The 25,134-nt window shown below is 42.9% G+C and overlaps 1 protein-coding gene across 1 annotated transcript in view; it reads right to left on the bottom strand.

Annotated features, from left to right (window-relative positions):
* Positions 1 to 21,791, bottom strand: part of NECAB1 (N-terminal EF-hand calcium binding protein 1) — a 58,750-nt gene extending 36,959 nt beyond the window's left edge. The window contains exons 1-4 of the mRNA XM_086609328.1: positions 21,615 to 21,791; positions 16,613 to 16,637; positions 5,169 to 5,277; positions 434 to 459 (exon numbers count right to left, since the gene is read on the bottom strand). Coding sequence (XP_086465454.1) covers positions 434 to 459; positions 5,169 to 5,277; positions 16,613 to 16,637; positions 21,615 to 21,791 — 337 coding nt within the window. The remainder of the gene's footprint in view (positions 1 to 433; positions 460 to 5,168; positions 5,278 to 16,612; positions 16,638 to 21,614) is intronic.
* Positions 21,792 to 25,134: the final 3,343 nt, after the last annotated feature.

The raw sequence follows: 25,134 nt of genomic DNA, 5'->3' as shown, positions 1-25,134 counted from the left end.
TCTTGCTGGATCAAGTTAGAGCCAAGTAATGAACTTTCCTCCAGTGGTATACCAAAATTACAATCTTTTTCAAAATTGCCAGAACACTCCTACCTTTGAAAGTGATGAACTAGCTAGAAAAAATATATCTCACATGAAAGGGAAATAAGATAAAAGTTATCTATCTTTACATCAGAACAGATTTTGAAGCTCACAGAATGTGAAGTATTGATGAGGAAAAATATTTTCAAAGTAATTTCTGCATGTAATGTATGTCAGAGTCTGAAAAGATTATAAGCCATCTGCATTCTCCCAAGAGTTCTTTCAATGGAAATTCTTTTCTGTTTGAGCTACAAAGATTAAACAGGAAAAAAAAAATCATATCACACAATATGTTCGCTTGCACAGGGCTGCTGCAGGCATAGATTATATTCTTGCCCAAAAAGGAACTTACCGCAGAGTTCTTCTGTGTCAAGATTGCTGGAAAGATAAGAGGATAGAAGGTTAGTGAGCTTAGTTATGCTTTCTGTTGGATAGTAGGACTCAAAGGTTAGCCTGCCTGGGCTCTGAAGACTCCCTGGTGGGGCTGTAGCAGGAGTTGTGAGTGCCTGGCCCTCGCTGGCCTTACTCTGCTGCCCGAGCGACCCTTCTCCTAAGTCAAAGGCCGTAGCTGTGCCACAGCCTTGCTGCAGGTCACTGCAGGAACAGCCTCCCTTCCGAATCATGTTCCCACCGACACCTTCCTACTGACTGAAAGCCCCCTTCGAAGCTCCTTGCCTAGCCTTTGTGCATCGTGATGCAGTCATTGCTCCTCAGGCTTTAGATGCTTGTTTCTAGCACTGGCAGAAACCATCTAAACACCAGAAATTGGTTTTTCCCACCTTTCTGCCTGTGTTCCTCTTCTGTGGCTGTCATGCTGGATAGCATGGCTCAGACTGCTCAGCTCTCCACAGTAAATGAGTGGAAAACCCCAAAAGATTTCTCCTGTTTGCAATCTGCGCCAGGCAGTAGTACTCCATAGGAGAGACAGTACAGCAGGAGAATAAAACCAGACATAGACATTAGCATAAATGAGTTCTAAGTCTTTCTGGCCATACAAACAGTTTCACAAGTACTAACTTCAGTAAAATTAGTGGCATGAAAAGAATAGCTGTGTTGCTGTACTCCCATGCAAATATTACATAAATACATAAGTGTCTGCAAGTATTCTATACAATTAAAAATTGATCGTTTCAAACAGATTTCATCTCGATCAACTCTTGAGCAACATTTTCCCTCCAAGGTTTTAATATTCAGAAGACAAACCATTTGACCTACAGCTCAATTCTGAAAGTTAGCATATTGACTTCCTTCCAAGGAGGAGAAGAAACTGATTATTAAGGAAACTTAAAAGCATGAATGTCCTTTTTGAATCTTGCTGAGGGGTGAATATTGAATGGCTGATTGCACTTCGGATTTTTTCACTTATCTTTTTAATGGGCTTTTTTAATTGACCTTTTAATAAAATGATGACACAGTATTACCTTAAAGTCACTTTCACCAATGTTAACTTCCATATGTCTGGCTTTTATTTCATGAGAGTGAGAGGCAGACAGAAATTTTGTGCCATAGTCATCAAGGGTATTTGCCCTTATCAGGATGCTCCCTGAAAAATGCAGATAAATGGAAGCATAATAAAATAAAATCACTCTCATGCAGACACGTGGTACACATGAGGAAATCCAAAGCCATAGGAATGAGTCTTTGGCTCTGAAACGAGTCTTTGACTCTGGCTTAAAAATTTGTGTGAAGGCCCTTAATCTGCTAAACAAATTCCTATGGTGTTCTAAGAAGAACGGGATTCATTTTACCAGGATTAGGTAGACTGCATGCATTGTATTTGTTCAAGATCATACTTGTTTCTCAGTCTTTGCCACTGATTTTAAGAAACCTGTAGAAGTTAAAATGTTACACTTATTTCTTCTGTACACAGTACCTACTTATTTAGCAGTATTTCTGTAACCTTCTGCTTTGAATTTATAGAATATAAGTACTTTTGACAAATTATGGAAATATGGGAAATCAGGGAAATAATGAAAGTCATCTCTTCTTTTCTTATGATAAGAGATAACCTGTTTATATTGGTGCTTCTCTTGTGTTGTCTGATATAGACAGCAATATTCTGTTTCTCTATTTTTGTTGCATCCTAGTACCAAGAGCTTCAACACTGGATGGTTAGCTGGATGGTTTAGGATGGCCTTGGGATTAGGAATGCAATTCCTTGCTTCCATTTTGTGCTGGCTTAAATCTAATGATTCTGGGGAGGTCATGCCTGATTTACGGAAACATAAGTGAGATCAGAGCTAAAAAACAAATTCACAGAGTTATTTAGGCATTTATTCCTAGGAGATATATTCCTCTGTTTATATGAATTAGGTGCCTATGTGAATGCTTTCAGAACTGCAGAGATCAGATCTACAAGAAAATTCCTAACTGCAGGCATTTCATGGCTCCATGTAATCACACAGGCAATACTGCTCATGAAAAGTACTTCACACACCTTTACAAAAAACAACCAAGCTCTTAAGACAGCAAAGAAATGTGGTCCTGCATATAGAGTGTATGTTTAAATGCCTTGAAATAAGCAACAGTTTGAATAGTTAATATCTGAATTAATTTAATTGTTGATTTTTTTACAAAAAATATTTGTATGTTGGCTAATGAAAACCTAGAAAATTTTAAAAAACTTCTCTGTTTATCATCCTGAAAGATGTTAATAAATGATCATAAACTCACATACATGTTCCCTAGCATACACTTGTACAATATTGATCAGATTTCAGACTTCAATTGATTTCTTTTTTCACAATTTCTGGAAAAGTTGAAATGGTTTAATAATTCCACCTAGATTGGAGATAGGCAAAATTTGCAAGGAGAGAGAATATACTGGTTAGACTAGCCGATAAGGGTGGAAAAAAATCGACAAGCTTCCAAGCACTCAAGGCCTTCAGAGAGGCTCCTTCAGAAGAATGAATTTTGAGATGGTTCCCAAAAAAGCCCTCATCTGGACTTCCAGGCCTTCTGCTGCAAGGACAGTTGTCGTGTCAATGGCCAGCATCATGCCTGGTCATCGGCAGGCCTCCAGGGTGATGAGCTTGGGCTCAGGACAGTGTTTGGGGCTGATGATACACAACTGTCATGAGAACTGGGTGTTAGTGGAAGAGGAGCAGTAGAAGCTGAGGAAGAGGGGAACAGGGAGGGGTGCGATGCTGTGACACAGATATCCAAGGGAGAAAAAGCCATAGGAGAGTCAGTTTCAGAAATAACTGGCCAAGGGGAAAGGCCTGCTTAGAGCTAACTGGGCTAATGGGTGAGTCCTAAAGTAATAAGGTGATGGCCAAATTCATGTGTCAGAGGAACAAGGCTGCTAATATCTTACTGTGAGTTGGTGTCTGGATGTTTACGAAGTAGGTGAAATACAAAATCACGGCGTGTTGGTTTTTTTCCCTGTGGGAGGTAAAAAACCCCAGAGACACAATGGAGTTTGGCATTGGATGAAATAAGATCCTGTTACACGGCGCCTACCTGGGAGCAAGGCTGTGATAGCATCTTAATACTTATTGCTCCACTGTATGCAGTTGAGAAAAGCAATCCTTGACTTACTGTGCTCTTGCTCCTTGTAAACAGAATCACAACCCACACCATGATTGATACGTGATGTCTTCATAACCTCTTAGCAAGAGCAATAAACAGCCTCTCCTCAGAACCTTGTCTACGCCAGGAATACTCCAATTTAAAAACCACTAGCTTAGTAACACCCTCCTAACTAACAGTAAATGGGAGATCTGCTGTGAATAATTGCTGATGGCCAGAAAGAAAATAAAAAGGAAATTCATTCTCTTCTTCAGTCTTAGAATCAGAGAATGGCTGAGGTTGGAAGGGACCTCTGAAGGTCATCTGGTCCAAACCCTCCTGCTCAAGCAGGACCACCTGGACCCAGTTGCCCAGGACCATGTCCGGATGGCTTTTCAATATTTCCAAGGATGGAGACTCCATGATCTCTCTGGGCTACCTGTGGCAGTGCTCAGTCACGGTGAAAAAGTGTTTCCTGATGCTCAGAAAGAACCTCTTGTGTTTCAGTTTGTGCCCATTGCCCCTGATCCTGTCACTGGGCATAACTGAAAAAAGCCTGGTTCTGTCCTCTTTGCATGTTGAACTTGGTATCTACCAGAACCCCTGTGTCCTTTTCTGCCAAGCTGCTTTCCAGCTGGGTGGGCCCCAGTACATATTTGTGCATGGGATTGTTCTTCCCCAGGTGCAGGACTTTGCACCTTTTGTTGAAATTCATGAAGCTCATGTTAGCTCATTTCCCCAGTTTACTCTGGATGGCAGCATGACCTTCAGACACTCCTTCCAGTTTTGTGTCATCAGTAAACTTGCTGAGGCACACTGTGCCACATCATCCACATCATTAATGAAGATGTTAAGTAGGACTGGACCCAGCATTGACTCCCGGGGTACAGCACTAGTTACTGGCCTCCAACTAGACTTCGTGTCACTGATCACCACACTCTGGGACTGGCCTCATCCAGTTTTCTATCCACCTTAATGAATGTAGATAAGGAAAAGCTAGCTTAAGAGAGCACGCAATGGCACAAGTTTGGCTCTATTGAAAGCAGCAAGTAAGGTTCTTCACACTCTCGACCTGTGGCCTTGTTAAGCCCAACTGTAATGAGGATGTCCAAAGAGCCTAAGTGACAACATCAACACAATTACCATACCAGAACCAGACAGGATGACTTTTTCTGCAATTTGCTCTGATTGCTTCATTTACTTTTTCCCTGCTCAGCATCTTCTCCAAGTGTTCGTCTCAGGCAGTGAATGAGTGAAGAGGAGTCATGAATTGAGGATCTCGTATTTAAGCCTCAAGAAAGCCACAGACTTTTCCTTACTAGCCTGGGTGGGGAACAGAGAAGGTATCCAGTTTCCACCCTATGTTCTCAGTACTCAAATCATATTTATTAGAACATGCAGGTATTTCTACAAGGTTTAGAAACACTTCGCTTGTACAGTTTAGCACCATTTCACAGAGTCTAGCTTCCGTGAAGCAGCTTTCTTCTTAGATTTGTTTTCTAAAGTCAACCTGATGTCTTTTTTTCCATTCTCAGATACAGAAAGCAGCACTCTGATTGTAAGAAGAGGACACTTACTCAGTATTGTGTGTATCAATCGTGTGAAAAAGTTCATGCAGCTCTTCTCCACTCAGAACTCCATCAGCAAAGTAAGCTTTGAATTCATCAAAGGACAGTTTTCCATCATCTGAAACAATGAAGAAATGAAAATGACTTAGTTTCATTCATGGTTTTGCATGTTTACTTCACACAGTAGAAGAGGATACTATTAAAAAACCCTAGCTCTTCAGATTAAATGTAGAAACTTTACATACTTGATCAAGACATGTAAAAAACATGATGTCAAATGCATCAGCTGTTATATCGGAGTTCTCAGTTTGCCTGGTGACTGTTATTCTTCCTTCTTCTCATCTTTCAAGCCAAGATAGTTTGCATTTGGTAAGTTTCTATTACAAATACATCAATACAATCCTGTCTTTGCTCTGACTTCATTCACTGCAGCTTCTTCCTGTAGTGCCCCACGCTCCTCCTACTTGCTCCCTGCTCATGTCCTCACCTCTGCATGGAAGATCAGTGACCCTGAGACTGAGGGGTACAGAGAAAATCCAGGGAAATGCAAAACCAAACATTTGTTGAAGGAACACATTGATTCAATGAAAATGTCTTCAGCTATCTAAAGCCATCTTCTCATTTCCCTTTCCTTTTCCTCCTCTTTCTTTCCTCTGCTCCCTGCCTCCTACATGGGAGACTGATGTTCAGGTGCACAATTCAACAGCAGCAGGGGTCTGACACTGGCTCCCTTCTAAGGACACGAATCAATATATTGCACTGGTTTGCAGCATTTTGATTCTCTCTTTCTTTATAAAACACATCTTTCTCAAAAGGTCTATATTTGGTGTGGAATTAACAAAATAAGTTTTAAAAAGTTCAACTTTCATGGACTAGCTAGACAGCTTTGTGTCCTCTTCCACTGGAAAGAATTTCAGTTCATTTTCTTACCACAGAAAATAATGCATTTCTGTTTGCCCGCATGTAATTTGTCTGGAGATTACACCAAAATTTAGCAACAAGAAAACTGTTTTGGACATATACAAGAGGTCAGCCAAAATTCGCAGATGGATTTTCAGATGGAGTTTGAATTGGCCATGCAATATATAGTGAAGCCTACTATGAAGAATTTGACTTTTTATTTTCTAAGTATCTGGTCTTCTCATTTGTTTAAGACAAAAACAATCATCACCACATGCATCCTGATCTTCATCAATAACATGCCCATGTAGTTAGGAAGTGTCTACAGGACTAATGGACTCAGAGGGAGGGTAAGTACCATATGATAACATTTAAAAGAACAGTAATGAGACGTACATTAATTCAAGAGTAGAGAGTCCTTAATACAATCTCTGATACATTATTTAATGGAGTCTGTTTCATCTGTTTCTTAATTTAGCTTTAATGGTAGCAAGCCCTTGACTACCTGAGGCAAAATCCTTGAGCTGAGATGTGTTATGCAGAGACTAATTAATCTGGTATTTTCAGGGTGTTACTACCTCAAATTGAGGCTCTGCTCTCCTTTTGCTAGATCAAACTCTGCAAAACTACGAATGCTTTCTAAAGGGTATTCCAGTAAAGACTACAGCATTTTGTTGAAGCAGGGATCGTATTTGTATCTCGCCTCATTTACGTGTGTCTGAAAATCCCAGAGAAGGTGCTATACTGCAGATTTTCTGTGCTTTTTGGGGGGGATTAGTGATGTCAGAAATGGATAAAATGTGTCACAGTTGGGACAGCCTGTCCCACCCACGGGATAGTCGTGGCTGCAGTGACAGCAGTAGCAGACCGAAGCTGTCTTTTTAAAAACCAGGACTCTGAGTTGCAAGGAGTATTAGACTCTCTTAACTCTGGCCTCTGATCACATCACAGTGACGATTTAAATGACATATGATGATCAGCACAACTAATTTTTTCACAAGTATATGATTCAAAGCTGAGGAGAGGAATCAATTAAAGGAAGACATGTAGGATAATTCTGGTTGCTGAAATGAACTAGATCCTTGCTGGAGCTTTGAATGACGTTGTATAGAAGGTGATGCAAGAAACCAATCAATGTCAAAAAAGTGAAAGAAAAGTTTATAAATGGAAAGCTGACCCCACAGAAGTCTGTGAGATTTCATCAGGGTTCCCTCAGCAGCAGCTGACATTTGCATCTGTCCTGGAGAATAGGTTTCCTCTTTTCTTTGCTGTACAGGCATGACTTCAGAAGAAGTGCATGGGTCAGGATAAGGCACATCCATAACTCCCTTAAAACAATTATAGCAACTTGCTCCTCATTGACTAGTGTATTTGAGTGAGTTTTAAATGCAAGATTGATAATCAGCAAAGAAAAGCCAAAGAAAGTAGATCCACCTCTTGTTTTTACTTAGAAGAAGCTGGAATGATTAAACAGTAGTTAAGTAATAATTCAGCTAAATTGATGGAGGCTTTGCACGACGCATAGAGAATATTTTCAGAGATTGACACTTTTCAACTCTGTTTTGGGTAGCACTAAATTTAAGTACACGTGGCTCTTTCTCCTCCTTCAGTAACATACTGAATCACTCCTAGGATACTAAACAACTGTAAAAGGTAAGACTAAGATGTCCTAAGCACCAGACAAATCTACAACATAGTGCCACCTAATTTCATAGTGGTGAGGAATCTATTATAAAGGCAGTATATGAATCCTGTAACGACATGTTGTACTACAGCATGTAGATTTGAAGAGTAGAGCTGAGGAGTTTTCTTACTCTTTTATGTGCTCTTATTTCATAATTTCTTTGACTTGAATATGTCTTCAAATATGTAATCTTCAAGAGTTTTCAAAATTGGACAAATTGAATGTCTGCTTCAACAAAAACATTTTGAAACATTTAATAAGAAAAGACAGATTGTAGCTGGAGATAATCATCATTACAATCAAAATAAAATGTCAGCATGTACTAAAAACCAAGATGGCACAATACTGTGTTGAAGGTAGGCAATTTTCTTTGACAGAACATGATTCTATGATTCTATGATTCTAACTGCCATGATTATCTAATTGAGAATCTAAATACATCTGCCATTTGGCACTGGTTACAGAGAAGGAATATCAAATATCGAGTGTGTTGAAACAAGCTTCTTTTCACAGCTGTTTCCTTTGGCTCATATAGATCATATAGATACAATATCATATAGATACAATAGATTGTTTAATCGAACTGCCGCTGCAGCTTTAACCTTTGCTGGGAGGGTGATTTGCATGCAAGTTATACACATACTCGAGAAACTAGTGATTTTTGGCAACTTTTCTGAGATAAACATATTATGAGTTTACTCATAGAACAGTCTAGGTAGGACACAAAACTTGAAACATCTGTCCATTTATCTCTGTTCTTCAGGATCATTTGTTTTACATCAATCTGGAAAATCAATGATCTGCCAACAGCCAGATTGGGCACTTTAGCTATTTTCTTTAAATTTTATCATCCAAGAGCAGACATTGCTTTTTACTTCATCGCTATTTATTCTCCATAACATTTTGAATGCTATTGACATTGACTGACACATCACTGAGCTTGTTGCTGGCAAAACCCAAGCAAGTTTGAAACTATTCGGTTACTTATAGACTTCATACAGTTATGTTTACTGGAAAAAGTTCTGATTTTCCAGGGCATTTCTCTGACTTTGTATGAGCGTAACTGCTTTGCTAGTGCAGCTGGGGACTCAGACACTCCTGTGCTTCCTCAGTGCCCAGGTGAAGCTCAGATCCAACCCCTAACAAGTGCTCCTTGTGCTCTTTAATTGAAGACATGTTTGCCTAGCCAGTTGTTTTTTTTTCAAGTGTCAAGAATGGGTTTTATTTTAAAGGCTGCATTATGTTATCTTCAGCAGTGCCTCCCTGGGGCACACCTCACTGCCCTCGGAGTGCCCAGGTAGATACTGCCTGGTTTAAGTGCTTCAGAGCAGCTGAGCAGAAGCTTTTATGATAGACGCTTCAATCCTCGTCACTGGCAAAGCAACAGGGGCTGGATGATTCACGAAAGAGAAACTTCTCTGAAGCCGTACATCCCTCAGACAAATCAACCTTCAGCAGCGTTTGCCTTGGCAACGTTATCTCAAAGAAGCTGTTCTGCAAGCCTTGCTTGCTTTTGTGTATTTTCTCTGATGTCTTTCAAAAGCAGGGTTTCTTCAAAACCAGGCGCAGTTGCCTGTCCTCCTTGGAGCCAAAACACTCCTGACTGGCAGACAAAAATATAAATAATAAAATGAATCTTCCCATGTAGCACTTGCACATTTAGAAATACATTTACATGGTGTTTTAGAGAAGCCTTCCTTCAGGTGACAATTGCATTCCTACATTTATGCCAGTAAAATTCACCTCTCTATTGAATAAATGGTTTTTATGTGTAAAATAGGCCCAAGGGATATCCCCCAGCCCGTTCGCTCCAAAAACACTAGTAATCTCCAGGATACATTTTGGATAACTTATGACTTCAATAGACAACAGCATATCTGATGAAGGAAAGCCACACACATACCCTCTTTTTGAGTTGAATAGTTACTTCAGTGAGTGAAAAGATATCACATAAATAGTGAACAATGACACGTATATATTCGGAGCCTACATGCCCAAAGACAATGGCAAATGGTGAGTCTGCAGCCTGTGAAAGAAGTTGCTGTGATGCAGAAGAGGAGCATGTCTTGCAGAGTTGCCAGCAAATGCTGGAGGGCAACAAAAGAGCTTCCACTCCCACCAATTTCAGGCTTCTTGTTAGGACTGTGAGCCTTTCCTAGCAGTTAAACATGCCTGTGGGCTCCATGGAGGAACACCAAAGCAGTCTTTCCATAGCAGGAGCCACATCAGATGGAGTTTGTACATCTGAATGGCTGCCCTAGGGCTTACGGCAATCGGAAGAGTCACAGGGAAGAGCTTATAGCAATAGGAGGGAAAAACCCCATTGGGCTAAAGCTCATCCCTGTGTTCACCTTGGTGAGATGGGATTTGGAAAGCAGAGCCCATGGCACTGTCCCAGCCCAACCAGACAGTGCCTAGCCTAGCCTCTGGGCTGGCAACGTGCACACTGCCAGGGCACTCGGGTTATTTAGGGTCTGGGGCTCTACAAGCACAGTCTTCTGCCCTTGTAGGGCAAAAATTAGCAAAGGAAGAACAAATGAAACTAATAAATGGAAAAATCCCCTGTGACAGAAAGTGTCTTTCCAAAGGAAGGTACAACAGGGACTAGGAAATGATGATCAAAATGAAGCAGTCACTTCTGCCATGGGAAATGCAAAGGCCAAATCCACAACCCTCTCCAGGCCCTCACAGTTCTCAATGGGAGCTGACTTCCTAAATCTCTCATGGGAGCTGTGACAGCCCTTTAAGGCTTTTAGAAATCTGGCTGCCTTTGAGGAACTGAAAGCCTTAAAGTGCCTCAGTCAGTCCACAGTCCCCTGCATGGCTGAAGCAAACACAGCGGGAAGGTAGCGTGAACATGGGTCCTCCTCCCAGCTCACTTGCTCCTGGGGACCTGCGGTATGACTTAACTTTTTGGAAGTAATTTATAGTCCATGCCTGCTGTTTACAGGTTCAGATCAGAGCACATGAGTGCTAAAAGAGAGGAGGAGGTAGTGGGGGGACACATGATGACAGACACGAATTAACTGAAACAGATGCAAAAAGCTGAAAAACATCTGATACATTGACATACAGCACATAGGCTGGAATCAGAGCAAGGAGGAGCTGCCAAAATAATACATTTCAGTCTGCCAAAGTGTATGCTGATAATATCCACTAGGTCTCAGGCGTAAGGGGTTGCATCAGAAAAAGCACAGACATAGGATGAACCTTTAAAGATTTTGGGCAAAAGCATTAAGCTTTCATTGAATCTGATCTGTATCAAGTGTTGATATAACCAGAAATAATGATTTTGAGCCATTATTCCAGCTGTTATGCTGGAAAAGCGTAGCACATGTAACCAAGTGGTCTCAAGGGGACTAGGCTAACAGGGAGAGGATTTTGGTTTAAAAGTAGGTATTTTGTCTTTATAGAAATAATGTTTGGAATATGTAGCACAGAGTGCAGCCCTGCAGCACCTGAAGGACCCAGGGAGGTGGGAATCCCACTCCAGGTAGAGCCTAGGCTCTGAAACAGGAGCAAGGGCGGTGTCTAGAGTGGATCCAGATGGTCAGGAAGCAACCAGCAGTGTGGTGAGAGTCTCTGGAGGCTGTGCTACAAGGGCTTTGCCTTACAAATCTGTTTTACTGGTACCAATTCAATAATTTGGGAGCTCACATTGGTGATGCTGCAGTTCAGAGAATTTCTGTGCTCTGGCTCCCATTCAGAATAAATATTCTGTAAAGTCATCCAGTAAATGTAGAGCTCGAACGCGGTCACTACGGTCACTGAAACCTGGCCCTCCTGGGTACCATGGCACATAGAGCTTCCCCAAGGGATTCCTGCACGTAGCTGTTTTTGTCAAGGAAGGGCACACAAGAGATGGGTCACCCTGTCATGCTGTGACGTATCTGGCCAGTCCATGTGTACAGAGGGGAGAGCCCTTGCACTGCTGCAGCTGCCACCAAGCAGCGCTGCTGTGACCAGTCTCTGGGCTAGCTGAAGACCTCATGAGGTGCCAGGATGTTGTGGCCCCAGAATAGGAGATAGTGGCCTAGGAAAAAATGCTGAATTCAGGGACTTGGTATGACTTCCTTTGGCATAACTATAAAATTTCCTTGAAAAATACTTTAATCCTCTAAGTGGCAATCTTCAGAGAGCCTCCAGGCCAACTCTGACAGTTCACTTTGAAGTGATTCAACAGATCCCCTTCCTGAGGTGCTTCCCCTGCCTCTTGCAGACACATTCACTCAGTCCTCTGAGACGGCACAAATTAGCACTCTGGGCTACAAGCTGAAGCCACTGAGAAGTAACTGTCTGAGGATTGCTGTAGTGAGGCAGATATTATCCTGCCAGAGCTCACCAGGAGACACATGAGCAGATGCAGCTGGTAGAAGACTCACCTCAAAGTCAGTGTTTGCCCTGCAATGGTGCTATCAATAAATAATGAATATAAACCCACCTATTTTGATCTTTGCGAAACTGATTCTAGAGCCTTTGTTGTGAGATTTCCTCTGGATCATCGTACAGGTGCAGCTCAGAGGCTTTTTGGTTGTTCTATGGAAATCTTGTTGGGTGACTCAAAAGCGTATGTTCTATGAATCAGTCCCTTTTGTCATTATCACCAGTTGAAGATACAGGATGCTGCACTCTGCTGCCTTATTTTAAAGAGTCCTTTGTTTATGACCCACAGTTTTTTGTCAGGCTAATCATAGAATTGTAGAATGGTTAGCATTGGAAGGGACCTTGAAGATCATCTAGTTCCAACCCCTCTGCCATGGGCAGGGACACCCTCCACTACACCAGATTGCCCAAAGCCTCATCCAACCTGGCTTTGAACACTTCCAGAGATGGGGCATCTACAACTTCTCTGGGCAACCCGTTCCAGTGCCTCACCACCCTCAGAGTGAAAAACTTCTTCCTTATATCTAATCTAAATCTACCCTCTTTCAGTTTAAAGCCATTGCCCCTTGTCTTGTCACTACGTGCCCTTGTAAAAAGTCCCTCTCCAGCTTTCCTGTAGGCCCCCTTGAAGTACTGGAAGGCTGCAATAAGATCACTACGGAACCTTCTCTTTTCCAGGTTGAACAGCCCCAACTCTCTCAGCCTGTCTTCATAGGAGAGGTGCTCCAGCCCTCGGATCATCTCCGTGGCCCTCCTCTGGACTTGCTTCAGCAGCTCCATGTCCTTGTTCGCATGGTTTTAGAGCTGGGCTGGAATCCGCAGGCCACTGCCATCCACCACCATTTTGCTTCTGCTGGAGTGCTGTGTGTTTTACAGAGGGCACTGGGGGACTTCTCATATATAATTTCTTACGTTAAAGGAAGGTGAGAAGATACTGTTAGTATTACCATGCTATTTTCCACAGTTTTAGAATTCTAGGTTTAAAAATAAGTTGTCCCTATTCTGTACCATGGACATCAGGAGGTACTGAATGAAGACATATGACAGAGTGAGAAGATTAGTCTCATCTGACTGTATTTTCCATTTTTCAGATTCCAGTTCAATGACATTATAAAAAATGCATTTTGAGGGGAATAAAAAAAGCTTTCAGCGAGTGCTTGTTTGAAATGTCAGAGAAAAATATTAAATCAGACATAAATGTGCTGGTTCTGACATTAATAACATTTTATTGCTGGGTGCTTGATGTTCAGGTTTGGCCATCTCTGGAGCTCTAGTATCACTTTGTTTAGTCCATTTTTAAATTTTCCCTCATTTGGTTGCAGTCATCCTTGACTACCTGCAGCATACTCTTTACTGTGCTCCTATGGTTAAGGCTGTTTGTGATCGGATTTCTTGAATACACTCTATACTTGAATTTCCATTCCTCTGCTAACAGCAGGAAATTACAGCATGAGGCTATGCTGATAGGGCACATCTCTATACCGCATGGTCAGGAAAGGCCCCATGGTGACCTTTACCAACAACTGATATTGTTTCATTTGATTGCAAATCCCTGCAAGGCTCATGGGGTGCCCCATGTCCCTCTTAGCATATCAGAAGGTAAGAGAAATACCTCATGCAGCCAGGCAGGAGGATAAGCACATATAGGTGCTGCAGTCACGTGTGTGTGGGGCAACCACTGTTCCCTGTGAGATGAGGGAAGTAAAAAATTTTCTTCGTTAGGAACAACTGCATTTGGCAGTTTCAGTTTCCCATCCCTCTTTACTCCCTGCTCTGCAGGTTAGGGACAAGATTTTACTTCTTGAGAGGAATTTAATGAGTTGCATTTTGTTTTAACTAGCAAAAGGAATGAAATGAATGAAGAACATTCATTTTAGCTGGAATTTTTACTAATTAGTTCTGTGTTGAATCCAAATGCTTTCCTTTAAACACATGGAGTTTTGTAAGGTAAACCTGACCAAAACTTCATTTCGACATGTAAACATGAAACTTTTCCTTTCCAAAAAGGTCAATGTGCAATATCTCACCTTTATGAAATTGCTTTTTTTTTCCTCAGGGTTTTCCATTGCTTTTGTCAACATTATGAACCATATATTTCTTAGAAACATGATGTTCCTTCCTTATGCCTTGCTCTCCCTCTAAGAAAATCACATGACCTTTTCAGTTACAGGAAGAGTGTGGATTTCATCCAAGCAGATGGAAGCTGCTCAGCCATGAAATAAGAACTAGAGATAGAGTTTATGAAGCTGATCCTCTTGTGGAATCTGGGCATTGCTGATATTTCCAGAAACGAGAGGGTGACAGAATATGCATCTGGGCTAGCAAAGAAAGTCACCACCACGAAAGAAACAACATTTGTATGGCTTCGTTTGAATTGGGGAATGACTGTTTGACAAAGGAGTTTCTCAGTTAAATCCAGCTGTCATAAATCATTGTAGTATTTTTCATAGAATCATAGAACGATTTTGGTTGGAAGGGATGAGGCTTTGAGCTAGCTGATCTAGGGGAAGGTGTCCCAGCCCATGGCAGGGGGCTGCAACTAGATGATTTTTGAGGTCCCCTCCAATCCAAACCATTCTATGATTCTATGATTCATACATAGGTATGAAATTCAGTGACCAAAATGTCTAGGGCTGATGTGGCTTTGTATTGTTCTGGAACAAGCAAGTTTGCCACTGATCATGTGAGCTGTTTCCTCTATTTTAATAGTGGTGTGGATCCACCAGGGCTTGGACAAAGCATGAGTTCATGGTCCAGGACAAGGACATGAAGCTGCAGGGGCTCTTTTTGTCTCCAGGGGAATGATGACTGCTGCTCTGCACCTTGCCCTCTGACTCTCATCAGTCTTCAGGGTAGACACATAAACATCTATTGCAAACACCGCAAGGAGGTCTGTGGGGGATGGCAGCAGAGCTTGGCTGTGGTTGGCATGCAGCTAAGCTGGAAAGGCATTGCTGAAGGGGAAGGTCCTTCTCCTCCCCATCCCAGTCCTCATCTTGGGGTTCAACTCGCACCGTCACCGCCCTTGCAAGCCACTGGCAAACTGACCAAGGGAGATAACAAAACCACTACCAAAACAGTCTCAGTGATGGATTTTGTGGTCTCTGAGCTCTCTGAAGGAGCCTGCCATGGTTTTGTGGGAAGTGCCAGTTGCACACACAAGCTGGGTCAGGAATAGCAGACGGAGGTGGGCTGTAGGGTGAGGTTGCCCTCTCAGCAACAGTAAATGGCTATTCAATAGGCTCAGTTATATGCCCAAGCTGTACAGTAGCCCCTTTCTGTCAAATAGTCCTTCCTTGAAAGTTATGTTGCCTGATTTTCTCATTTGCCTACAGGTACACTTCATCAAACCTGCACAATACCTGCTTTCTGAGGATTGAGTGGGAATTGCTTGTCAGGGTTAAACCTGTCTGAACCGTGGGTTTGGCACAGTTCAATGCTTTCAGGAAAAGACCAGAGCCTGGCCTGTGCTTCTGCAAGAAGTTGCATTTCCCTTCTTCCTGTACTTTGGTATTACAGTGCTAAATAATTGCGAGCTTGTGTTGCCTTCTCATCCTGTAAGACCTAACTTTGGTTGTCTGAGTTGTGTATAAATACTGTTGTGTATACATACTGTTATGTATAAATACAAAGAGCTACAGAAGCTCTTCACAGCCTCAAACATACGAATCTCACACTCTGTGACGCAGGGATGTCGTAGTGGCTTCATTTCTCTGCTGGGGTATGTGGCATAAAAACAGCAATGTGACTTGTTCAAAATTGTGCAGCAATTCTGAGATGGGAAAAGGAGTTAAAGTCAGGTTCAAGACCATGACTGTGTATACCAGCAAAAACATCCAGTGACTACCCTTGTGGCCTTTGTAGCAAAGCCCTTCCCCTGATGCAGCCAAAATGGGAGTGTTTGTGAAGCCTCGCAGTGTTATGCTCCAACTTACTGAATTTAAACATAGGAAAAAATATGGGTGAGAGGAAAATCAGGCAGTAGCATGATAGCAAAATTTTTGATTAAGAACATAACAAAAACCTCATAACTTTTGTGTTATAAATATATGAAATGGATTTAAGGCTTTATTCTGCCTACTGACATGCTGAACAAATACAAAACTTAAAAATGTAGGAAACAAGTCTGATTGTTTGATATAGCCTGTGGTGTTTTTAAAAAGTAATACAATGGAGCTACTAACAAGTATTCCAAAGCTTCTTGTGAGCATAATGTCACTAAGAGAACACCCACGTGCCCCCAAAGTGCAAATCAAACACACATGCCAAATTGTGAAAGCACAAGATCTGCCCCTAACTAACCTGTAGGGAGGATCAGCGCACAACAAAATACATTGCATTGAACATGCAGAAAACATGTAGAAAATGACATGAGGGATGGCTGGTTTTCCTATTAGGATGCTTAAAGTATGAGTTAAAATGCTGAATACACAATGGATTTTTTTTTCCAAAGGGAGGAAGGGGAAAGACACGTAACTGGTCTTACCATTCTTGTCCGCTCTTCTTAATATCTACACAAAAAGAGAGAGAGAGAACAGAATTACTCTTTTTTTTTTTTTTAAATGGGTTAATGGCACACAACGATGTATTCAGTGGGTATTTACAGTTTGAGCTGTAAATCATTTCACAAGGCTACATAAAATGGAAAAGCCTTTAGTGTGCCTCTATCCTTCCCTCAGAGCATTGCTTCATTTAACTCCTCCTGTGTTAAGGAGGAGTTAATGGCCAAGACCATAATAAGAACCAGCTTTATTTTCTAGTTTGTGCATGTCTCATAAGGATGATGCTCAGGCAAAAAACCTGATACTGTATGGCTACCATGATATCGGATTTGGGGTTGAGAGAAGTGGTTTAAAGAAGCAGTGCAAGGATGATAGCTGAGAGGATGTTCTGAGCAGCTGAGATGGTGAGAAAGACTCAGGGTTTGTGTGGGTGGAGGAAGCAAAGGGATAAGTCAGGAGAGAAGCCAGGTAGCATGGAGGGATCAGGCTGGGTGTGGGAGGCAGTGAGATCAGGCGTGTGGGAGCAAATTTGAGGATTGTTCTGATAGCAAGGAGAAACCAGATACAGAAGAAAGGGGAGAGGCAAAGATAGAGGTTTATAGGCTGGGGAGGCAAGGGCAGCGCAAAGTGCCTGCTGCAGGTCCTTCGCTGCAACACTTGTGCCGTGCAACTTGTACGTGACTCCAGCTCACCCTCACAGTGTAGGTCTTCCTTTTCTCCCCGCTGTGAATGGCACCTACTGGAGAAGCTGTTTAAATACAGAGAGTCTGTAACTCCTTGTGTAAAGTCTGAGAAGAGGATCCCTGGGGGTGCATCCCATGAGGAGAGTTGGCAGAGCCTTCCAGGACCAGCCCTGCCATCAGTGGGAAGACACAGCACCAACCTACCTGGGGCTGTATGCGGGTGCACTGGTCCTGTCTTACCACCAGTGACACGCTGGTGTGATCATCTGTCCCTGCTGGAGTCCCACCACAGGTACCACCATGTTAGTCCACGGTTTGGAGATGGGATCAGGGACAGGGTGTGGAGGCCACAGAGGGGGTCTCCTCCAGGTTCTTTGCTCCCTGCTCTCCAGATGAGGTGGTTTCGCTGTGGCATGGGTCGCCATATGACACTTCAGTTAAGTGCAATTGCCATCCATTGTGACCCTGCTACGTTTCCAGACATAGTCCTCATCACTCCTGCAGCCTGAGCAGCAACAAGGAGTCGTCTGGGCAACATTATAAAGAATTTTAGACAAGGGAAGAAAGCACATCTTCCAAATACAGTTTCTGTTGCTGCTATGAATATCATTAAAGGAAAGAGCTTCAAAATAGGCACATACATTTTTGAGAGCTGAAGGCAATGGAAATATTCTCCAGTTTGATAAACTGACAGTACTCTTTCAAGAGCTTCTCCAGCACGAGCCTTAACTGCTCTGCTCCTAAAGGTGAAACTGAACGAGAAACCCCAGGATGCAGGTGCCAAGCTCTGTCAGAGCATCTTCGTGACTGTATTCTGTTGCATGGGGTTGCCAGGGAGCTAACAAAATTGTGACCCACGTCCAGGACATTACTTATGGTCTCTAAGTTGAACTTTGCATTGGATCAAGCTTACAGCACATGAAGCATGAAATAAACTTAGTAAGATGACATATTCCCTCCCTATATATCCAAATAAATCATATATTGCAACTCAATTTTCAGTATGAGGATTAGACTGTTTAGAGGGTTTAAATTTTTACTCTTAAACTGGGAATTTTCTCCTAAAGAGAACCAAAAGACTAAATGCAGAGCAAAGGAAAGATCACTAAAAGCATTATTAGAATAAAATAAAAACTCTTTATACAATTCTTAACAGGTAAACTACAGTCCTAGATTCCTGGCAGGTTTGGCTGGATTTTTCAGAGAACTGTTATTAGTCTTTCTCCTATCTCACTGGCAAGTAGCCTTGTTTCCTTTCTGTGTCACCTGAAGGAACAGTCAGCCTGCTTGTCGAGGTACCCACCACCCTGCTGCCTGTAGGACCTGCTGCTCTGGAGTTAGTAACTACACATTAACAGAGATGGCAAAGCCAGCGTGCCAAAAGGTTTTGCAGATTTTCATCTGGAAACTGAGAGATTTTTAAAATTTGAGGATGGTAGAGAAACACGATGCTTTGAGATCCATTGGCTTTCTTCTGCCCAGCTTCACCTGAGAAAAGGGAGCCGTGGGTGCCCTCAAGCAGACACATACCAAAGGGGCTAGTGCTGAAACCCCCTCCTCGCCTCGCAGGTGCCGAGGGTGTCCGATGGCAAACAGCAAGGTGTGCTTTGGCGAGGCGGCAAACATGCCCAGTATGGACCCAAGCAGTATTAACAGATGACAGTGACTTGTGCCACGAGCAGCAGGAGCCCGTGCAGAGCCACACGCGTGCTACAGCCCACCCCTTGTGCGAGACTTCTATGCGAGCAAGAGCGCCGGCTGCTCAGGCTTGGCTTATGGATGTATAGGAGGGGGACAGCTGTAGTAGGGGAGTTTCAATCAACCAGAAATGCCCTGTAAATAAGGCACAAGGGCAGCAAAAGTTTCTGCATAAGTAATTTTTCTTTTTTTCTTTTGAAACTAATTTAAATTAACTTTAAGCGTTTGTTTTTTTTTTTTCTTAATTAATTTCATTTACTAAAAAACAAACAAGCACTAACCTTAAGGAAATGTTAAAATCCTTTGGACACTTGATAGGACTTCAACACAAAACCAGGGAGGAGGTTGCATTAGAAATCGTGTCTCACTCACACTAGGTCTCTGCCTGTCCCCCAGTGGGACCAGGACCCCAGTGCCTGCCCTTTCTGTGCAGCCTTACAGCCAGGCTCTTGCTGCCTGGTCTCATCTACAGTTAAGCGTTTATACAAGTGGAGGTACTTCGCTGAGGGGTAACCACAGAGCTGCACACTCCCAAATATCTATTGCATGAGTGTACTCTCACAGGAGGAAGGGCCCCCAGGGTCCAGCCCCTGTGTTGAAGCAGGCAGAGACTAGATTTTAATTTAAGGTTTTCCTCCGGATGTAAGAGCAGAAGTACAGCAGCAGCCCCCTCTCCCTCCTCTTCACCAGTTTTGTGAAAGGTGTCTGCTTTTCTGTAAATATGAACCTGACACTGGTTTAAGAAATTGCTGAAAATAAAACAAATAATTTTCATTTGAATAATTTTTCTTTTTTTACTTTGGGTGGAATCAGAAGTTTTCAGTTTATCAGATATTTTTACCATGTGCAGTTTCCTAAGCCATTGTGCTGAGTCAAATTGGGAAGTTGACTCCATTTAATAATATTTAACACTTCCCTGGCAACTTATGTTTCTCTTCTGTCTTTGTGATGTATGCCTGCAATTCTCCTGTTTCTCTTATAAGTGGTATTTATAAGACAAAAAAAGCTGCATTTTCATTATACACTTGAATGGAAATAATAAAAGTCAACAAAAAGTCTAATTTAAATGATTTCTCATGGAGGCTAGAGAAATCAGGAGATGAGCAGATGGAGGCTGCTTGTAATAATTTAGGGAAAAGGTTTGGGAATTTAATGTGGGCACATTAGAGAAAACATCTAGATAAAGGGTCTTTTAATACAGAACATGTAATTTCCAGATGATATTGTGGACTAACTGGGGTATAAGAGTTGGTCTGAAGTGGATCAGAGTTGGCAGCAGAGTTGGTCTGAAGATTCGTAGGTCTCATCAAGGACGGGATATTTTGGAGATATTTGGATGGGAGTTTGCCTTTTATCAGGACTTTTCTCAGACCAAAGAAACGCTCTGTGCTGGGCAAGTTTAGATAAAAAACTTTACAACTGCCATCTGGTGAGATGCTGAGCCCTTGGTGATGGTCTAGCACAGCACCCCTGAGGGGCAGGATGGCTGAGCGCTCAGGAGGGGGCTGAGGGGCTCAGGGTTGCTCTGCACGTCACCTCCGGGCACCTCAAACCCATCAAGGTCTAATGGGATGGGAGGGAGCCTGCACACTTTGGGAAAAAAACTTTTGCAGGGTGAGAAACTCTTCAGTGAAAAGCCCGGAAAAAAAAAATAAAATAATGAAAATCCAAGCAATGTGTTTTGAAAAGTGTCAGCGTTCTCACTCAACACTTCTCCTAACCACCCCCAGCTGCTAAACTGCTTTCCTTGCACATGCACACCATTGCAAGCAAACTAATTCCTCTCATTAACATTTTAAACGGTAAAAATATTTTAAAAGAAAGGAAAGGGGAAGGGGGAGAGAAAAGCAAAGGAGAACAAAAAGGGAAGGGAAAAGGAAAGAGGAAAGAGGGAAAGGAAAGAGGGAAAGGAAAGAGGGAAAGGAAAGAGGGAAAGGAGAAAAGAAAGGGGAAAGGGGAAAAGGAAAAGAGGAAGGGAAAAGAGGAAGGGAAAAGAGAAAGGGAAAAGAGAAAGGGAAAAGAGAAAGGGAAAAGAGAAAGGGAAAAGAGAAAGGGAAAAGAGAAAGGGAAAACAGAAAGGGAAAACAGAAAGGGAAAACAGAAAGGCAAAGGGGAAAAAAGGGAAAAGAGAAAGGGAAAAGGGAAAGGGAAAAGAGGGAAAGGGGAAAAAAGGGAAAAGGGAAACGGAAAAGGGAAAGGGAAAAGGGAAAGGGAAAAGGGAAAGGGAAAGGGAAAAGGGAAAGGGAAAAGGGAAAGGGAAAAGGGAAAGGGAAAAGGGAAAGGGAAAGGGAAAAGGGAAAGGGAAAGGGAAAGGGAAAGGGAAAAAGGGAAGGGAAAGGAAAGGGAAAGGGAAAGGGAAAAGGGGAAAAAGGGAAAGGGGAAAAAAGGGAAAAGGGAAAAAGGGAAAAGGGAAAAAGGGAAAAGGGAAAGGGAAAAGGGAAAGGGAAAGGGAAAAGGGAAAGGGAAAGAGGAAAGGGAAAGGGAGAAAAGGGAAAGGGAAAAGGAAAGGGAAAAGGGAAAGGGAAAGGGAAAAGGGAAAAAACCCTTTGCAATTGCTTGCCTGTGCTGGAGGGACGGGTTCGCGTCAAGGATGCCGCGTACTCACATCGCGGAAGATGCGCAGCCCCGCTCCCGGCTCCGCCGCCATCCGCCCGTCGCAGCCGCCGATACCGCCCGGAGCGGGGGGCGGTGGCGGGGCCGGGGGGCGGATGGCGGCGGAGCCGGCGGGTCGGACCGCCCCCCACCCCGGCCCCGCCGCCATCCGCACCCCGGCCCCCGGCATGATTGCTTTGCCTGAGGGCTGAGCTTCCTCTCCGGGAAAGAAACTTGTGGGGTTTTTTGCAATCTGTGGGGTTTTTTTTGTTTGTTTGTTTTGGTTTGTTTTTTTTTAAGGTGGTTTTCCTCACCATTTTGGCTGCTTCCCCCTTCCATAAGGTCACCTGAGAGGGGCACAGAGAGAGAGGATTGCCCAGAAAGGAAAGACAAGGCATTTCACAGGGTGAGAAATTTTTATCTCACTTCCTAAAGATGGCTTGCAAAAGAGATGGAAAATAATCTCTAGGCTAATTTTGCTTTTTCGTAATACTGAAAGGCTTTTGTTTCATCTGATTTTTATGATGGAAGTTTGGGGATGTAGTTCTTTCCAGAGAGCGAAAAGAAGAAAAAACTCCACAAGGTTGTCTCAAGAGCCAGGATAGTGAGGGAAGATAAGGAAAAACTTCTTTAGACTGTACAGGGGCTTGTTTTTGTTAACCCTTATAAGGATAACAACAATAAATTACATATTTAACTTTATTTACTACTTACTGTCTTGGAATGAAAAGACTTTCGTTGAAGAGCCAATATCTTTCTCCTTTGATTAGTCTTAACATTCACTGTGAATATTTTAAGTTTGTCTTGAGAAATCTTCTTTAAAAACAGTGAGAAAGAAATGTGTAATCCTGGTATTTTTAGGGCAAAAATTAAAGCATAAGAAGCAAAAATAACTCATAGGCCTTTTATTATATAAGGAAACATTATTGCCATTATTAAAAAGCTTACTTGCAAATCACCTTTGCATGACAAAGAAAGGGGAAAGTACTGCTTAAGCAATCATTTTTAGAAAGTTTGGTTTTCAGGTTTAGATGAGCAAGCAAACCTGTGAGTAGAGTAGGTGCGTAACTTACTGGTGATATTTTTTATACCACTTCAAAATTTTCTGAAATAATATCTGAATCTTAACAACATGAGCTGGATGAAAGCTGTGAATTTTACCAGTTTCCCTATTCATTGGACGATTTCCCTCTGTCTCTAAGCAAGAGGTGGTGACGGGGAGGAGAAGAGAACGCAGCTATGTGGTTCCCTGTGACATGGGAATACAGGTATGGTACTGGCTGCCTTAATGGGAGGATGACAGCTTTGTGAAACGCCCAGGTGAGGTTAGCAGAGGTCAGCACACAGCGACACGCTCACTTCTGCAGCCACAGAGCTCTGCTGCTCATAACCAGGGTGATCTTATAGCAGTCTTCCAGTATCTGAAGGTACCTACAAGAAAGCTGGAAAGGGACTTTTTACAAGGGTATATGGCGATAAAACAAGAGAAAATGGCTTTAAACTGAAAGAGGGGAGATTTCGATTAGATATATAAGAAGCTCAGCATGAGCCGGCAATGTGCACTTGCAGCCCAGAAAGCCAGCCGTATCCTGGGGTGCATCAAAAGAAGCGTGGCCAGCAGGTAAAGGGAGGTGATTCTGCCCCTCTGCTCTGCTCTCGTGAGACCCCACCTGGAATACTGCATTCAGCTCTGGAGTCCCCAACACAAGAAGGACATGGAGCTGCTGGAGCGAGTCCAGAGGAGGGCAACAGAGATGATCCGAGGGCTGGAGCACCTCTGCTATGAGGACAGGCTGAGAGGGATGGGGCTGTTCAGCCTGGAGAAGAGAAGGCTCTGGGGTGATCTTATTGCAGCCTTCCAGTACTTCAAGGGGGCCTACAGGAAAGCTGGAGGTGGACTTTTTACAAGGGCATGTAGTGATAAGACAAGGGGCCATGGCTTTAAACTGAAAGAGGGTAGATTTAGGTTAGATATAAGGAAGAAATTCTTCACTCAGAGGGTGGTGAGGCACTGGAACAGGTTCCTAGAGAAGCTGCGAATGCCCCATCCCTGGAAGTGTTCAAGGCCAGGTTGGATGAGGCTTTGGGAAACCTGGTGTAGTGGAGGGTGTCCCTGCCCGTGGCAGGGGGGTTGGAACTAGATGATCTTTGAGATCCCTTCCAACCCAAACCATTCTATGATTCTATGATAACCTATTACAAGAAATAAAGTTGTTTCCTGTGCAAGTGAGGATAAAACCTAAACCTTCCTGTGCTTTTTCTTGCTGTGTGTCACATCATGAAACTTTTCTTTAGAAAGCAGTCTACTGTACCAACATCTTCGCTCAAGTGAAATTAAGTGGTCAGCCAGTATTTAATGATTTTGCCCTTTTATCCGGGAAAAACAAAGAAATGAAAACTGTTGGCAACAGCTACCTTACCTTCACTGTGCAGCGGGCTGCGCAACAAGAGCCACCAGCGCTGAACTAGACAGACAGCAAAGCTTTCCTTTTACTGAGGCAAGCTGCCTAGCTGTCTAATCAAGTTTCTAAATCACTCCATGATGGGCAGCAATGTGTGGGGCCTCTAAATGACAGGAAAAACACTATCCAATGCTTATGTCAAAATATAACCTTTCCAGCAGGAGTTTGCACACTCATGTACCCCATGATCTGTAGTGAAAAGTACTATTTGCCATTGGCTAAGGAAATGGATCTGCTTTATCGTCCTTTTTTGGCCACAAGAGTGGATTGGTACCTATCTAAAGCATTGAGATCACATAATAAGATGTCTCTCTTCAGCTCTCAAAACATGTAGTTTTGTCTCGGTTTGAATATCTGCTCTGGTTGCTCTGCAGGCCAACCCCAAAACTGCCTGTGGTTTGAGTACCCAAGCGCCGTCCCCTGTAACAGCTCCCTCATTACTTTTCTTGATCATAAGCTGCAACAACAGAGAAATTTCAGACTTGGTATGTGTGTGGCCATGGCTTGTTATATGAGCAGTTACATGTTGCTAGAGGTCATGGTTTTTTTCCCTTACCTTGTGTCTTGCACATGGAGTAATCTGACCTGAGGCAGTATCTTTACACCTCCATGTTTCCATGAATGGGACTGTGAGGATGGAAAAGTGAGTCCCCTTCCATATGGTATCTGTGCCAGTGACAGCAAGGACAGATGTACTAAATCCCAAAAGGAGTGATGGTATGCCTGGAAAAACATTAGGTTAACCACCTACATCTAGTTCATCGGATGAAAACCACCTCAAAGTTCCCAGCTCCGGAAGCTCACTTCACCATCAGCCTGGTTCCTCCTGGGGCACGACTGAAGGCTGCCCCCATGCCCTTTCCTTCTGGTCCCATACCCACTCTTTGGTGGAAAAGAAACCCAGACACAGGTTGGACTGGAGCCACGGCACGCTCCAACAGCAATCCAGCACAGATGACATGGATGTGGGTTGTACATCAGCAGGTGAACCTGGTTGCAGTCTGTGGGTACTGGAGCTCTTTTCTAAATCATCAGGAAAAGACATGTAAGGTAAAGCCATAATTACACATG

Source organism: Tauraco erythrolophus, chromosome 3 (assembly GCF_009769465.1).
Source record: "Tauraco erythrolophus isolate bTauEry1 chromosome 3, bTauEry1.pri, whole genome shotgun sequence".
NCBI lineage: Eukaryota > Metazoa > Chordata > Aves > Musophagiformes > Musophagidae > Tauraco > Tauraco erythrolophus.
The sequence above is the reverse complement of the archived record's forward strand: the minus strand, read 5'-3'. Positions and strand labels throughout refer to the sequence as shown.